The 18,843-nt window shown below is 28.1% G+C and overlaps 1 protein-coding gene across 1 annotated transcript; it reads right to left on the minus strand.

The window, feature by feature from the left end:
* Window positions 1-14,539: 14,539 nt before the first annotated feature.
* LOC105252970 (2-acylglycerol O-acyltransferase 2-B) lies at window positions 14,540-18,626 on the minus strand. Its single transcript, XM_025409968.1, has 5 exons — window positions 18,137-18,626; window positions 16,709-16,983; window positions 16,120-16,306; window positions 15,193-15,392; window positions 14,540-15,064 (listed from the first exon to the last, which is right to left on the minus strand). The coding sequence occupies exons 1-5, from the start codon at window positions 18,361-18,363 to the stop codon at window positions 14,904-14,906; spliced, it is 1,050 nt and encodes a 349-aa protein (XP_025265753.1). The 5' UTR covers window positions 18,364-18,626; the 3' UTR covers window positions 14,540-14,903.
* Between the last annotated feature and the right edge of the window lie 217 nt (window positions 18,627-18,843).

The raw sequence follows: 18,843 nt of genomic DNA on the forward strand, positions 1-18,843 counted from the left end.
CTGCTGTAGTACTGCTCGCTAATCAATGATTTTTGAACATTGACTTGAATATAATCTCCGACAGACAACAACATTTAATTAATGCATCAAACTGTTTAATTCATGTATTCACGTGACAAAGTGGTATTGCTATAATTCGAACAAAATAAATTCTCATGTGTATAATCAATTGCAATAAATAATCATATTTATATTATTGAGAGAATATTTTAAATTTTATCAAAACTATCTTATATATTATTCAAGCTGTTTAATTGATTTGGAATCTCAATAAATTGTAGAGACATGCATTTAAAATGTTTCAAATTAATAATATTATCTCTTTACATATGCATATAGACATATTTAATATAGCAATTTACATGTTGAAATTGTTAATTAAGTTATTGTTTACTCACAATATATCGATCGCACTTGAACTGTCAATAAACATCATCTCTTGCACACTTCATTATATTATTATAACAATTTATATATTGATGTAGACACATAGATACGTATACACTACTAAAAAATATATCAAGAAACACGGTAGTGTCTTGAAATCGAGTGATCACTCAGGCGCAAGACACACCGTGTATCTTTACGCGAATGGCTAAGTTGAGAGTAATGCATATTATGGGTTTTCAATAACCGTTAAATCAATCAAATTATGTTATGAGGCTTGAAATAATTTTTCAATTTTACAACCAAATATCTAGTAAAATATTCATTTTTTTATTATCTTACCTTAATACTTTTATGTGCAAAATAATGAGAGGCATCAATTGGTGTAAAGAAAACACACAGTTGTTTTAAAAAAAAAATATGTACTTGTTAATTGCAAATTACATATTTTTTCTTCGGAACAATTATATGTTTTTTTTCCATCGGAGCAATAATGCTACGAATTGGAAATGTGCGTGTTTCAGTCGTACTAATTGCGAGGAAAAGATAATTCGACATTAATATGCGTCATTTCTTTCAATTATAGCTTAGTTGAACGCTAATTTCTATCGCTAATTTCGATGCGCCGGAAATAGAAGTGGTTTGTCCTATATTAGTGTTACGCGTGTTCAAAGGAGCATGCCAATGTGTCTACTGCGGTAGTGACTCGGACACGTCTAATGAAACGTTGCGAATCGATCACGAATAAATTCCCTCATCAACCTTGAAACATCAAAATAAAAGTGCATTTATGTAAATTGTAGCCTAAAACGATGTAGTTAAAATTAAAAAATATATCGATATACAAATTGATATTACATCGAAAGTACATTTAAATTCAATTTTTATTGATATAATGAAAATATTGAGGCAATTATCTGAGATAATTATCGCTATTTAGTTGTAAGCTATTGAAAATATAAGGCGAAGTCGCTGAATCGGGAATCGAACCCGAGTCTTTCGCTTGCCGGGCGACTGCTCTTACCACTGAGCTATTCAGCCCCACACCGACACTTCTCCTGTCCGTTTTTATTAGTCTATGGAAATAATAAGAACACGATCATTTTAGCTCGGCGTGTAATTTTAAATAAATTGATAAATAATACGGCTCTATGTATTTAACAACATGATAATTAAATGAGCAATAAGAGCCTAAAAAATGCGATGGTAATGCGTGAATTTTTTCGAACATTAATTGTTCGAAATTAAATATATATATATCAGTATTTATGATATTTTATTTTAACATAAACAGTTTGTCTCCGCGCGTTTTCCAGACAGTTCCTTCGTTTTTTTAATTCATTTGGTCGAAGGCTGCGTAATGACACCGCTATTCACAATTTCAATCTACTTTTAATTAACACATGCTCACTTATGTTTTATATTCTCTAATTATTTTTCTATTCTTATTTATCTTTCTATCTCCGAAAAAGCTTATTTCCTCTTATATAAATATAAAATATATAATAAATATTTCTCTGATAAATATAAATATACAATATATTTCATCTTTTAGTTTTTTAATCCAACCTCGTGTATGCGTTCGCGTAATTAAATGAGAATGGATATTTTCAGATGTTCACGAACCAATTGAACGTACTTATGAGCCTGATGATCGCCATCGCATTTCTTATGTCGGAATCAAATGACGCACAAACGAACGGCTACCCCAACCAGAAGCGACCGTGCCCCAGAAATATTGTGGCGAAAAGCTCTTAAATACTTTACATACAGTCTGTAATGATAATAGTAGATATCAAGGTAAGCACAAAAGCTAATCAATACAGAAGATATTTTTTTTCGCTAAATATAAATGAATCCAAACGCCAAATAGGATAGATAATACATCGGTAATGGATTAATGAGCAAAATTTTTTATTTCTGCAACAATATTAAATAATATATTTCTTTTCTAAATGTATGCAATGTTTTCTTTAACAGATTTTAGTATTTATAGTTAAAGATGATAGTTTAACCAGCACGATTCATTTATGAATTTTTTAATGTATGTCTTATTGTTAAAATTTAATCGCATATGCGTATGTGTTTTATACAATAAAATAGAACAAATTTTAATTAATTGTTAAATATTATTTTAATTGCCATTTAGATTATAAATATTTTATACAAATTTTTTAAATACTGTTATTAATATGATATACTGATTAATCTATTCTGTAATCTATTAAAAATCATATAAATGCGATAGTTTTTTTAAAACACATGAAATATTTATAATAAGGCAATTTTTGGACAGCGATTATTTATCGATGTCATTACGTAGCCTTCGACTAAACGAGTTTAAAAAAATGAAGCTATCTGGAATGCGCACGGACGAAATGAACTGTTTACTAAAATAATGCCTTATTATAATTCTATTGACCATCTCATATTAACCATTGTATATATGATTTGCGGAAATTCTCGACGGAACGCTTTTGCGCATTTGTAATAATCATAATATTTAGAAAGTTAATAGGAACAATTTGGAAGATAATATTTACACGCACAGAAAGATTTTTCACGTGCGACAGCAGTCTATTAGTTACAAAATTTGCCTTTTTAATGCAACGATCATTTCGATCATTAGTATTAATGTTCGCATTCCTTCTTTCTCGCTTAATATCACCAGCGATGATATGACGAATATTTCATAATGGAACTAAAGTGAAATTATCGAGATACACTATCATCTAAATTATCAAATACAAATCTGGATGACGCAAAATATTTGAATGTTTGAAAAAGTATATACATGTGTGTGTGTGTGTGTGTGTAAAATAGTTTTACAATTTAAAATATATCTAATAATTATAATATTAACTACATAAATATATAAAACGACTAGTTTAAAAGTACAAATAACGTTTAATATGTTCTGGACTTCTAATTGAATGGCTCAATATAAGAATGAGATCAGTCAGTAATTTAAAATGCTCACTTTAAATACAACTTCACATTTAAAGTGAACGTTACGGACTATGGGTGCTTCCAATTATGAGCGAATTTTTGCTTTAAACCCATCAATTTCTTAATGACTCCTTAAGCACAGTATTATATGAAAAGCGATTAAGCGCAGCGATAATCAATCTCTGTCTGCAATTAACCAATCATCACTTTGTCACTGATGAATAATGCATGTAAGTATCGCATGTAAGTCGTATTACGTATTTCCGAGTGGAATCATCTAACAATAAGTTATCTAACAAAGACACTCTCTATAATCGTCTAATTTATCTTTATAAATTATAATGAATTATATTTGTGTATATTATATGTGTATATTTAATGTGTATTTTTTTTAAACTATTACCGCTAAGAAAGTTTTGAGATTTTCAAACAGTAATATTCTATCTTGAATATTTTTCAAACCGTGAAGAAGCAAATACCGACTACGACTAAGGGTATCAACTTCGATTACGTATACACGCAAGATATGATCTTGAAGATGGCATGGGACAAGAAAGAACTTTCTGGAAAATCTCAAACTTTCTTAGATTTTTAAATGAGAAAAAATAAGAAGCGGAATGTAATGAATATACAATAACAAAATGACCATAAAAATTGTTCGATTAAACCGGTGATGCATATAGATAGAAAATGTGATGGAACGATACGATCTTTTTATATTATTTGTACACACAGCTACAAAAGTTTGCACTTTTTTCAGAAATAAAGAAGATAGATTATGCATTTGCTTCCGGCTCTTTCCCGTTCCTGTCCCGATCAAGAGCACAAGAGATGTTGAATAGATCGTTCGACGGTAGGCGCTATCGAAGGAAAGCGCGAGATATCCACGAGGAGTGATGTATCAATAAGTGCACGAGAAGCGTCCTGTCCATGTATTGAGCTTAACTGTCCCTAAGCACTTGTCTGGAAATCAGTAATCCTTCGAACTCCGCTTTACCGCTAAATCACCATGCAACTGAATAAACCCAGACATAAATGCATATATCCATATACTTAAACACACATACACACACAGGGAGACACACACACACATACATTATATATGTACAATAAACGTTTGGAAAGTTTACTAGTTGCATCATCGCTCATGCTGAAGACTGATTCCATAATAACGTGATAATTATGTATATATTTACGTAATTTTTTGCGAAGAAACTGATTCTCTTGACTGAGATGATCGTGTGCGGGATTCTTTTGTTCGCGATTTCCTTCCGAAAGACGAAAAGGCAGCGAGGAGAAGGCAAAACTTAAGAAAATGAAAGCAATGCAGTCTTAAAAAAATGAGATATAAAAACATCAGAAATCTTATGCTCTTTAAATTAATCGTCATAATATTGTTTAATATTAATTATAATAATATTTAAATAAGTATTATTATATTTCTCGAAAATTAAAAATGACTTTTTTGTGAGAATACTTTTATATACTGTAATAATGTGACAATCTATTATGTAGATAAATTGTTATAAAATAATAATTAATAGATATTAATTATTATAAAATAATTATTAATATAAATATGGAATAATATAAAATAATTTAAAAATAAAATCTATTTAATGTAAGTTTTTCGATGTAAGTTTTTTCGGTATTCAACTCTCAATATTTATTTAAATATTTTACAAATTCGAATATGTTTTCAACAATTCTTTCTTCTCTTACTCTGCCTTTTCTATCATCATAAAGTAATTGAAATTTTTGAAATTTCGGACAATGTATTAGCATTATAAATGTGGAAAACAACATTTTAATCAAAATTGTTTTACTTGAATTATTAATTATTTAATAAATTGATGGTATAATAATTTGAACCACACAAGTATTGTTACAAATTTCATTTTCTTTCTGTCAATATAATCCTTTCGTTATAAATGTGTGCAGTTATCAAGAGCTCTGGATTACGATTTCTAAATAAGCTATAATACACAATCGAGAATGTGAGAAAGGAAAGATTAACGATTTCTCGAAAACACATCGAATTAGTTCAGTAATATCTCAGTAATATTTCTTTCGTTATTGCCAGTAATATTAAACTACAATTCATCTCTCTACTTCATAAATATAATATAAATATAACAAATATAAAAATAAATAAATATATATATATAAATATAAATATACATAAATTTATATATATATACATATATATATATATATATATATATATATATATAAAGTCTGATCGGGAAATAAGTCATGTTATATAAAAAATTTTAGAAGATTTTTTTTATGGGTTCGATGTACTAACTAATGACATTCATAATAAAATAATCGTCACTTCATGACTGAAAAATGACGTAAAAATAATGTTATATCAAGACGTCAATACAAAGTCATGTAACAATAATCAGTCATTTTGACGACATATGACCAAAAATGACTAATTTGGAACGTCAAAATGACGTGTTCTTGCTACTTGGGAAGTAATCCCTCGCATAAAAAAAATTGGTACACGAAATAAAACTCATCCTATATACAGTCTCCTGCACTATCACACTATCTAGTACACATTAATAACAGACTTCTAAAGTTATTTAGAGACGATTTTTCTTAATTGAAAATGTCGAAGGTTTGTAACTGAATCTAAAATTAAAATTTTATTAAAGTGAACTTCACCTGGATTTAATTAAAGAATGTAGCTTTGTTAATATATTTTAACTTTACGAAGTTTGCAAAAAGTATATTAAGTAGAGAAGATCGTCATATTTTAATGAAATGACGGGGCTGGTAGCGGATTCTTTACTTATTTATTTGGATATTTAACATATTCTCCAAAATTACTTTTTTAAAAAGTAAAAAAAGGTTAATCATGTGTCAGTATTAAATTGTAAAAAATTTTATATTATTGTAAAAAACTGTTATATGCACAAGACATAGTATTATTTAAACTACAAAAATATTACATTAAACAAAGTTAATATGCAAAATAGTTATTTCTTAATTGTCTACAAAAATTAGTGATATCCTAAAAAAATTATCTTTCCAAAAAAAGGTAAAAAAAGGAAGTCGAGTCATCTCGTCAGTAGTAAAACATTATTGTATAAAACTATTTTACAAAAAATTATTTTAATAAAAAATTGCGGTATTAAAAAAAATTGTGTAAAACAGTTGTCATAATTATCTACAAAAATTAATGATATATTTAAATAGAAAATTACGTCGAGAATAAAAGAGTGCGATTTTATTTTACGTTTATCAACAGTGTGTGTGTGTGTGTGTGTGTGTGTGTGTGTGTGTGCGTGCGCGCGCGCGCGCGCGTGTGTGTGTGTTAGATGTGATTGACTGCTGATAAATAATTAGATGAAGAAAAATTATGTTTATATTTTCGAAAGTTATTACATCTTTCTCGTAAAAGAATCCCGATTTCTTCAACGATGAACAGTTGATTCATGTAGCTCGTAATTTAAAAAATTTTAATTATTAAAAAACTCCACGCTGCCAAATTTATTTGTATATTATTCAGCTGCGTCGAGTTTTTTAATAATTAAAATTTTTTAAATTATGAGCTACATGAATCAACTGTTCATCGTTGATGAAATCAGGATTCTGACTTTTACGACAAAGATGTAATAACTTTCAACGAAAATATAAACATAATTTTTCTTTATCTAATTACTTATCAGCAGTCAATCACATCTAACACACACACACACACACACATACACACACACCATACACCTACACACCATACACACACACATACATTACATATGTACAATACACGTTTGGAAATTTTACTAATTGCATCATGACTCATGCTGGGGACTGATTCCAATAACGTTATAATTATGTATTATATTTACGTAATTTTTTGCGAAGAAACTGATTCTCTTGACGTATGATCGTGTGCGGGATTCTATTGTTCGCGATTTCCTTCCGAAAGACGAAAAGACAGCGAAGAGAAGGCAAAACTTAAGAAAATGAAAGAAATGTAGTCTTAAAAAAATGAGATATAAAAACATCAGAAATCTTATGCTCTTTAAATTAATCGTCATAATATTGTTTAATATTAATTATAATAATATTTAAATAAGTATTATTATATTTTTCGAAAATTAAAAATGTTTTTTTTGTGAGAATACTTTTATATACTGTAATAATTTGACAATATATTATGTAGATAAATTGTTATAAAATAATAATTAATAGATATTAATTCCTATAAAATAATAATTAATAGATATTAATTATTATAAAATAATAATTAATATAAATATTGATTAATATAAAATAATTTAAAAATAAAATCTATTTAATCCGATTTAAGTTTTTTTCGGTATTTAACTCTCGATATTTATTGAAATATTTTACAAATTCGAATATGTTTTGAATAATTCTTTCTTCTCTTACTCTGCCTTTTCTATCATCATAAAATAATTGAAAATTTTGAAATTTCGGACAATGTATTAGCATTTACGTGGAAAACAACATTTTAATCAAAATTGTTTTACTTGAATTGTTAATAATTTAATAAATTGATGGTATAATAACTTGAACCACACAGATATTGTTACAAATTTCATTTTCTTTCTGTAAATATAATTTTTTCGTTATTAATGTGTGCAGTTATCAAGAGCTCTGGATTATGATTTCTAAATAAGCTTTAATACACAATCGAGAATGTGTGAAAGGAAAGATTAACGATTTCTCGAAAAGACATCAAATTGCAATCAAATTAAATATTTATGTAGCTTATAATTGTATGTAACATTTATCGTACTTTTTATCCTAAAAAAATTACCTTTTCAAAAAAAGGTAAAAAGAAGAAGTCGAGTCATCTCAGTAGTAAAACAATATTGTATAAAACTATTTTACCAAAAATTATTTTAATAAAAAATTGCTGTATTAAAAAAAATTGTGTAAAATAGTTGTCATAATTATCTACAAAAATTAATGATATATTTAAATAGAAAATTGCGTCGAGAACAAAAGAGTGCGATTTTATTTTATGTTTATCAATAGTGTGTGTGTGTGTGTGTGTGTGTGTGTGTGTGTGTGTGTGTTGTGTGTGTGTGTGTGTGTGTGTGTGTGTGTGTGTGTTTTAGATGTGATTGACTGCTGATAAATAATTAGACGAAGAAAAATTATGTTTATATTTTCGTCGAAAGTTATTACATCTTTGTCGTAAAAGTCAGAATCCCGATTTCTCCAACAATGAACAGTTGATTCATGTAGGTCGTAATTTAAAAAATTTTAATTATTAAAAAACTCCACGCTGCCATATTTATTTGTATATTATTCAGCAGCGTCGAGTTTTTTAATAATTAAAATTTTTTAAATTACAAACTACATGAATCAACTGTTCATCGTTGAAGAAATTGGGATTCTGACTTTTACGACAAAGATGTAATAACTTTCGACGAAAATATAAACATAATTTTTCTTCGTCTAATTATTTATCAGCAGTCAATCATATCTAACACACATACACACAGACAGACAGACACACACACATACACACACACACACACACACACACACACACACACACACACACACACACACACTATTGATAAACATAAAATAAAATCGCACTCTTTTGTTCTCGACGTAATTTTGTATATAAATATATGTATTTGTATTTAAATATATCATTAATTTTTGTAGATAATTATGACAACTATTTTACACAATTTTTTTTAATACAGCAATTTTATATTAAAATAATTTTTTGTAAAATAGTTTTATACAATAATGATTTACTACTGAGATGACTCGACTTCTTTTTTTTACCGTTTTTTGAAAAGGTAATTTTTTTAGGATATTACTAATTTTTGTAGACAATTAAGAAATAACTATTTTGCACATTAACTTTGTTTAATGTAACATTTTTGTAGTTTAAATAATACTATGTCTTGTGCATAAAACAGTTTTTTACAACATTTAATTTTTTTATTTAGTTTTTTAACATACAATTTTTTATAATTTAATACTGACACATGATTAACTTTTTTATACTTTTTAAAAATGTAATTTTTGAGGATATGTTAAATATCCAAATAAATAAGCAAAGAAGCCACCAGCCCCGTCATTTCATTAAAATATGATCTTCTTTACTTAATATACTTTTTGCAAACTTCGTAAAGTTAAAATATTAACAAAGCTACATTCTTTAATTAAATTCAGGTGAAGTTCATTTTAATAAAATTTTAATTTTAGGTTCAGTTACAAACCTTCGACATTTTTAATTAAGAAAAATCGTTTCTAAATAACTTTAGAATTCTGTTATTAATGTGTACTAGATAGTGTGATAGTGCAGGAGACTGCATATAGGATGAGTTTTATTTCGTGTACCAATTTTTTTTTGCGAGGGATTACTGCCCAGGTAGCAAGAACACGTCATTTTGACGTTCCAAACTAGTCATTTTTGGTCATAAAGTCGTCAAAATGACTGATTATTGTTACATGACTTTATATTGACGTCTTGATATAACATTATTTTTACGTCATTTTTCAGTCATGAAGTGACGATTATTTTATTATGAATGTCATTAGTTAGTACATCGAACCCATAAAAAAAATCTTCTAAAATTTTTTATATAACATGACTTATTTCCGGATCAGACTTTATATATATATATATATATATATATATATATATATATATATATTTTATTTATATATATATTTATTTATATATATTTCTATTTATATATATATTTATTTATATATATATATATATATATATATATATATATATATATATATTTATATTTGTATATATACAGGGTGACCCATCTTAACTTAGGCAGCCAAATAACTCGAAAAATAAGCACACTACGAAAAAATGGTTACAATCAAAATTTCGTCATTTCGAGGGGGACGTACAATGACGTTAAAATCAGCCCCCCCACCCCTTCCCTTGGGCGGTGAGGGGGGGCAAGTTTGAAATCTTAAATGGGAACCCCTATTTTTTATTGCATATTCCTGTAGCTTATCTCAAGAGCTTTCCAAAACACTATAATTAAATACCTTTTTATTAAGTACTTTTTGAGTTATAAGGCTTGAAATAATTTCTTAATTTTACATAAACCATAAAATATCTAGTAAACCATTCATTTTTCGATTATCTTATCTTCATACTTTTATGTACAAAATAATGAGAGGAATCAATTGGTGTAAAGAAAACATACAGTTGTTTTTAAGAAAAAATATGGAATTGTTAATTGCAAATTACATATTTTTTCTTAGAAACAACTATATGTTTTCTTTACACCAATTGATTCCTCTCATTATTTTGTACATAAAAGTATGAAAGTAAGATAATCGAAAAATGAATGGTTTACTAGATATTTTATGGTTTATGTAAAATTAAGAAATTATTTCAAGCCTTATAACTCAAAAAGTACTTAATAAAAAGGTACTTAATTATAGTGTTTTGGAAAGCTCTCGAGATAAGCTACAGGAATATGCAATAAAAAATAGGGGTTCCCATTTAAGATTTCAAACTTGCCCCCCCCTCACCGCCCAGGGGGAGGGGTGGGGGGCTGATTTTAACGTCATTGTACGTCCCCCTCGAAAAGACGAAATTTTGATTGTAACCATTTTTTCGTAGTGTGCTTATTTTTCGAGTTATTTGGCTGCCTAAGTAAAAATGGGTCACCCTGTATATATATATATATATATATATATATATATATATATATATATATGGTTTTTTTGTTTTCTTTTGAAATAGAATCTCCTGAGGATATTTCTAAGCATTATTTGAGACGCTTATTTACTATTCCTTAGAACATCCTAAAAACGTACGAGAATTACAAACAGATATCCTTAGGATATCTCATATATTCCAATAAAATTTCCTTAGAAGATCCAAAGAAAATCCTTGTGCTGTTTGGGTATCGAGTACTGAGACAAGTTGAAAGTTGCGTATCCGACACTATACTCATGCGCTCTAAAATATTTAAGCATTGTTATTACTTCCGTTCCGTCAGAGAGATTGTTTTCAAAAGCCGGCGCGATTAAGGCTAAACGTTGTAGTCGACTTACGGAAGACAGACTTAATACGTTAGTATTTCTTAGTTCCCTCAACAAAAAATATTGGCATATTTCATAAATGGCGTTTATAACTAAGCTTCTTCATGTGATAACTTGTGCACCTGTATTTACTATGATCTTATTATTTAAGCTGTTATTTCAAGAAGCATGAATGTTTTTACTGTATATAAAATTGATATGTACAAGAATTTTAATAATATAACGTGATATACAACATCAAATTTCTTGAATTTTTAAAAATTATTACCTACTTCTAAAAAGCTTCTGTGTTTACTTCCATTACACTATTTTTTATTTTATAAACATTGTTAACAAAACTTATTTTTATGAACATAAAATTTATTAATGTTTTTTTTGTGTAGGTATATATTTGCAGGCAGATACAATTTGGAATTACAAAAACTAAGTTGGAATTGTAATTCATCATACACTGAAATCATCACCAGAAACATTAACATTTTATGCTCAATTTTGTACATGGCTATGAATAAAAAGAATACTATTTAAGATATGCATACTAGGTTGAAATAAATTTTATTTATTTTAGTACGTTTTTGTTTGTCAACATTTTAATCGCTTTTTATTCGCTTCTTGACGGTTTCTTTCCCCTTTTAACTGCAGCTATTGAAATCAGGTGCGCTTTATTCCGATCAAAAAAGAATCGATTAATATCGATGTATTCAGTAAAACATCAATTTCCAAACATTGATTTTATTTTGCATCGATTATTTCTGAATTGATGCTTTTTTTAAACATCGCTCTCCACTAATATGTATTTCTCAATATTAGTAATATTTCTTTCGTTATTGTCAGTAATATTAAACTACAATTCATCTCTCTATTTCATATAAAATTAAAAATTTTATTTATATTTACTAAATATTTATTATATTAAAAATTTTATTTTATTTATATCATATACACATTGAACTTGTTATTTTAAATAGATAACGAACGAATAATTTTCACTAAGTCGCCAGACATTTATTGTTCGATTTATAAGATCGGTTTAATATCCGAAACCTCTCTATTGAGATTGTATCAAAAACTAATCGAAGTAATACTTCTAATTTTATCCGTCGCTCTTTGCAAACTATATATAATTCTTATGACTAAAACTAAATACGAAAGAGATAGTGATTGTAGCGGTAAATGAACGAATTAACGATTATTGGTTTTATAGTGAAATTTACTGGTTTTACAGTGAATTTTTTTTAACTCACCATAATCAGTGAGATACAAGATAGAATAATAAAAAAATAAGCGTTTTCACTGAAAATCAATAAAATACTCACTGATTCTCAGTGAAATCTTATGTTACTGTTTAAATTAGCGATATTTTCACTGATTCACTTTTAGAGAGTACAATATATATTTGTTAATTCTTTCATTTAGTAAGTACAATATACATTTTTCTAAAATAGGCTTTAGACTACGAATATGCAACAGGCAGCCTGTGGGCCAGAAACAACATGCGAAGCTTTTTAATCCAGCTTACAACAATTAAACTTTAATTGCAGAGAAAATAAAAATTCATAAAAAAAGAGATTTTATTTTGTTTGTCTAATCTCTATGAAGTGATTTTCAGGTAATACAGAGGAGACAAGATATATAAGTTCGAAATTTACCTATGCGCGTGCGCGGTCCATAGTATAATTTCAAATTTTACATTGGGCCCATCAAAAATCTAGCTTTTTCCTATTTTCCTATATAATTTAAATACGGGCTACGCCAAGGTTTCTTATCTTACTTCGACCTGAAAGTCATTTATGTGATTTAGAATCAGTGTAAAACTTTTTTAAATTATATATCATATAAAAAATGCTTTAAGAATTAAAGTAATCTTAACTCATTTACAATCGATTACGAATTAATATCATATAATTTATTATACTTGACTAATAGTATTGATCTCATATCGATTTTTAAATACTTTATTTTTATCACTATTTCAGATTTTTTTATCTTTTTATGTACTTAGCGTATTTTTTTAACTTTGTAATATAGCACTCGAAAGGTTAAATGAATGTAATGTATTATTTTTATGCACATTTAGTTTATTTCGTTTAACATACATCTGTACATTTTTTGTATCTCATATTTATTATTTATTAAGCTTTAATTTTGATGAAGCTTTTTTTATGAGAAAAGATAAAACTAAAAAAAAGAATACAAAGATGTCCGTTTTGTGATATATAGAATTCTAACAAAAGAAATTAGAATTGGCCATCATTTTTTTTAACAATTTAATGCAAAAATCTATTATATTTACTTATTAGTTTACTAAATTTGGCTTTTGTATATTTTTATTTAGACAATAGAAATTTTATTTTATTTCAATTGATTTTTTTATACAGGAATATCATAAAACGACATATAAATATATGATAATATAAAAGTCGTGTGATTATATTATATTCAAATTGAGTCAAATGAATATATATATATATATATATATATATATATATATATATACACACATGTATGTATGTATATAACAATAATATGCAGGATGTCGCAGACCAATATCAGCCGAATATCTCAAAAACTGAGCGAGGCAGACAAAAATATTTCAGACGAAAGTTGTAAGGTTCCAAGTAACGTATTACACGGCGATGTCAGTATGACTTTGAAAAGTGTTGTCAAGGTCATGTAAAGGTCACCTTGAATTCTGTAAACGGAAATCTCAATTTTTTATTGCATATTCTTGTAGCTCATCTCGAGAGCTTTCCAAAATACTATAACTAAGTTAGTTTTCATTAAGTACTTTCCGAATTATGAGGCTTGAAATCATTCCATAATTTTACATTACTAACTGTAAAATATTCATTCTTTGATTATCTTACCTTAATATTTTTATGTACACAATAATGGGAGGAATCAATTGATGTGAAGAAAACATACAGTTGTCTTTAAGAAAAAATACGAAATTGTTAATTGCAAATTACATATTTTTTCTTAGAAACAACTATATGTTTTCCTTAGACCAATTGATTCCTCTCATTATTTTGTACATAAAAGTATTAAGGTAAGATAATCTAAAAATGAATATTTTACAAAATATATTACAGTTTATGTAAAATTAAGGAATGATTTCAAGCTCATAATTCGGAAAATACTTAAGAAAAACTTAATTATAGTGTTTTGGAAAGCTCTCGAGATAAGCTACAAGAATGTGCAATAAAAAATTGGAATTTCCGTACAGAATTCAAGGTGACCTTTACGTGACCTTGACAACACTCTTCAAGGTCATACTGATATCGCCATATAATACGATACTTGAAACTTTACAACTTTTGTCTGAAATATTTTTATCTGCCGCGCTCTGTTTTTGAGATATTCGGTTGATACGGATTGTCTGCGACACCCTGTATATAAAATTATATATCTAATACTTTCGTTTTCCCGAAATATTTTAAACTTCTTAAGAAAAATGACAAATAGTTTGAGAAACTTGCAAATAAAGTGACAAATTTACAATATAGATGATATTATCCGAACGCGCATCACAAATCAGTTTCGAGAGTAGTTTTTTCCGCATTTTTTATATAATTGTATTTTTGCGTTTCGAAAAACTCAATTAGATGTTCCACAAATTTTTTATGATATTCATCAATTTGCTCAGCTGTGGGTTTTTCTATTTTCGGCAGCTCGAGAGGACTGCCAACTAAAATGAAGAAACGAAACATAACAATTTTTTTTTTATATAGAATAAAAAAAGATAATATTAAGAAAATTTAATATACACATATTATAAGGTATATATTAAATTATGAAATGTAGTAAGAACTTTACCGACTACGGTAACAGGTAATCGATTTGGAATAAGACCAAACGAATATTGAAAGAATCCTCTACCCCAAAAAATAACCGGCGGCAATCCTGCGATATTGCGAATGTAGTCCTGGATACGTCTTAAAGTCGATCCTTTTGGACTATACACTTGATTGTATAAATCCGTTTCGCCAAACGATAAAACGGGAACTAACGGCGTACTAAATTATAAAATTGTATTAGATTTGAGTCGTGTTCAGTATTAGTATTTATACCATATCAGATCGTATCAGTATTCATCATCGTGATATTTTTCATACTGTTCAAACTCTTTTCTTTTCTCTTTCCTTCTCTCTTATTTTTCTTAATATATGACTTATTCTATTCATCGGCATATAGTACTGGACGGAACATGGAACTGAAATCATATTGACAGATGTAGAAAGAGACAAGGCGATGTGAGGATAGTAACGGCTTATGGAACTATGGAGTCATGAGACTCTTCAAAATCTTATGTATCTTATCTGTGTTTAATCCACTTGTTTTGCATAATAAATAAGCAGAAACCATATTATTAATAATTTGTATATAATATGCTATAAAATATCATTTTTATATGCTGTTTCTTCATATATATAATAATAAAGTTAAACATATATACATATATAAAATAATAAAGTTAAACGTCTCAACTTATAAGAATACAGTACTGTTCCCTTTCTCCTTTGACAAAATTCAACCAATGAAAAGAAACTAGAATGAGAGATTCGTTTCCCCACATCTACTTTTTCTCTTTTTCTACGTCTCTTAACACGAAAGAACAAAGAAATTTCCCCGCATGCTCTGTCCAGTGTTATATGTCGATAATTCTATACAATTTAATACAAATAAATATGATTAATGTGAAAATATATCTAAAAATGTAGAAAAAAGTAATTAGCCGCTCACCCATGTTTTAAAGCCAGTTTCACGAAGCCCTTTCTCTTTTTCACGATGGTACGGTAAGTACCTGGCAACGATTCCATAGTTTCAAAAGTACCGCCGACAATAAGTATCGTAGCTCTTCCGGTATGAGGGCTCTTTGCCGGTGTCGATAATAAATATTCGATACTTTTCGCATTAGCAGCGCAACAACCTGTTTGAGAACTATTGTCTCTTAATTATGTATATTGAATGTCTTAACAATTAATATTTAACGTCTAAAATGATTTCGTTTTTTTTCTTTTTTTTAAATAATTCTCATAATTTTTTCTTCGCAATACAAAATTATTTCGATAACGATATGTTAAGTCATTTCTCTTGTAAAATTTATTTCTTCTATTAATTCTGTCTAAAAAAAGATGTTAAAAAAGCATTTTTTTACAGACAAGAAAAATCATAACATATGTCACCTTTCATGTTGATGCAACATAAAATCTTTCTTTCTCAAATACATTTACATATGCTGTACCGATATTGAAAGTATTCAATAGAATATTGAAAGATTTATGAAATGAAAGATTGTACAACCGTGAAAAATAACACCAAGCGTTTTTACCTAAGAAATAAGCATATTCTCTGAATAGAGGTACTTTCAAGTGTTGATCAAGAGCAATTATGCGCATGTCTAGTCCAGGAAATAGCTTACTGCAGCCCATTGCATCCGTTGCAAATGAACCTATTATCCCCATTGATAAAATCCCATGGGGTACGGAGATGAAAAGATAAGACTTTTTTGGATCCAGATCGACTGTTTTCACTAACTTCAATGGAAAATAATTGCAAAAGTAACGCCAAAATACGTTATTTCTCATTCTACTTATCCACGAATAACTGAAATATAAGATATATCTATAATATAAGATATAAGATATAATCATTCTTTAATCGTTAACGCTTCTCATTTTAAGGTAAATTTCTTTTAATTGCGCCTAAGGCCTACAAGTGTCACAACAGATTTATTACATACAGGGTGAGCCATTTTAAGCGATCCACCCTAATAACTTTTTTATAAATGTACAACAAAATGTTTCAAATAAAAGTTGCTTGACTTCGAGGGGGACAGAAGATGGGTGGCAAAAATTTGACCTTGGATAGTCATTTGAAAGTCACATAAAGGTTACCTTCAATTTCTTAAATAGGACCCTCTATTTTTCATTACATATTCTTGTAGCTTATCTCGAGAGCTTTCCAAAACACTATAATTAAGTACCTTTTCATTAAGTACTTTTTGAGTTATAAGGCTTGAAATAATTTCTTAATTTTACATAAACCTTAAAATATCTAGTAAACCATTCATTTTTCGATTATCTTACCTTAATACTTTTATGTACAAAATAATGAGAGGAATCAATTGGTGTAAAGAAAACACATAGTTGTTTCTAAGAAAAAATATGTAATTTGCAATTAACGATTCCATTTTTTTTTAAAACAATGTATGTTTTCTTTACACCAATTGATTCCTCTCATTATTTTGTATATAAAAGTATTAAGGTAAGATAATCGAAAAATGAATGGTTTACTAAATATTTTAAGGTTTATGTAAAATTAAGAAATTATTTCAAGCTCTATAATTCAAAAAGTACTTAATGAAAAAGTACTTAATTATAGTGTTTTGGAAAGCTCTCGAGATAAGCTACAAGAATATGTAATGAAAAATTGGGGGTTCCGTTTAAGAAATTGAAGATAACCTTTATGTGACCTTCAACTGACTTTCCAAGGTCAAATTTTTGCCACCCATCTTCTCGAATGTTCCCCTCGAAGTCAAGCAACTTTTATTTGAAACATTTTGTTGTACATTCAAATATAAAAGTTATTAGGGTGGATCACTTAAAATGGCCCACCCTGTATAATCGTTCAGCATCGATTAATTATTTTGAGTCAAAGACCGATAGAAAATTATTTTTATTCTACAATAGTTTTTACATCGACACTTTATATCAGAATCATCTCAAGATCAGCAAAGAAATTAATAAAATTGTATTACCTTCTGCCACCACGATCGCAAGTGTTCCAATCGTAATACATCCAGAGGAAATACAGTAGCATGAAGTAACGTAATGTTTGCGTGTAGAGTAAAAGATAGGCCGTAAGGATGTATCCCCAAAAATCGCCGAAGCCGGAAACCAGAACCCATATTGCGACCACCAAGGTCTGTAGTCTTCTTTCCGAAGATATGTTTAACGGCGCGAATTTTACACCCAAAATTTCCATGTTTCTCGTCGGGATTTCATTTCAAATTGTTAGATTATTGTTAGATTATTGGAGAGGACCCAATCCTTCCGTTTTATTTGCGCTATATCTCACCTGTGATTAGAAACTCCATATTGTATTTTTTTTTCTCGATCTCTTCCGACGAGATTGTCGCTTCGGCTGATTGCAGATAAAATTTTATATCAACTAGACGCACTGACGAACACATAAAATCTGTTTTCGATACGTAAAGAATGGACTTTATATCTCTGTCTTATATATGTGCACTCTTTATGGTTCTCTCTTCACAATCTTCATTCGATATTTTTCTCTTTTTATTCCGCGTCATTATGTTTACTTATTCGTTTTATGTAACTGACGTTTTATGTACGGATGCAACAAAAAGCGAAAAGAGAGAAATATGACAATGCAATTTGAATGCAAAGATTGCGATTGCATGTAAATTTACTCGTTACATTTACATACAATACGCTCATTTGA

The sequence above is a fragment of the Camponotus floridanus genome, unplaced genomic scaffold (genome assembly GCF_003227725.1).
Source record: "Camponotus floridanus strain SB8 unplaced genomic scaffold, Cflo_v7.5 scaffold298, whole genome shotgun sequence".
Lineage (NCBI taxonomy): Eukaryota > Metazoa > Arthropoda > Insecta > Hymenoptera > Formicidae > Camponotus > Camponotus floridanus.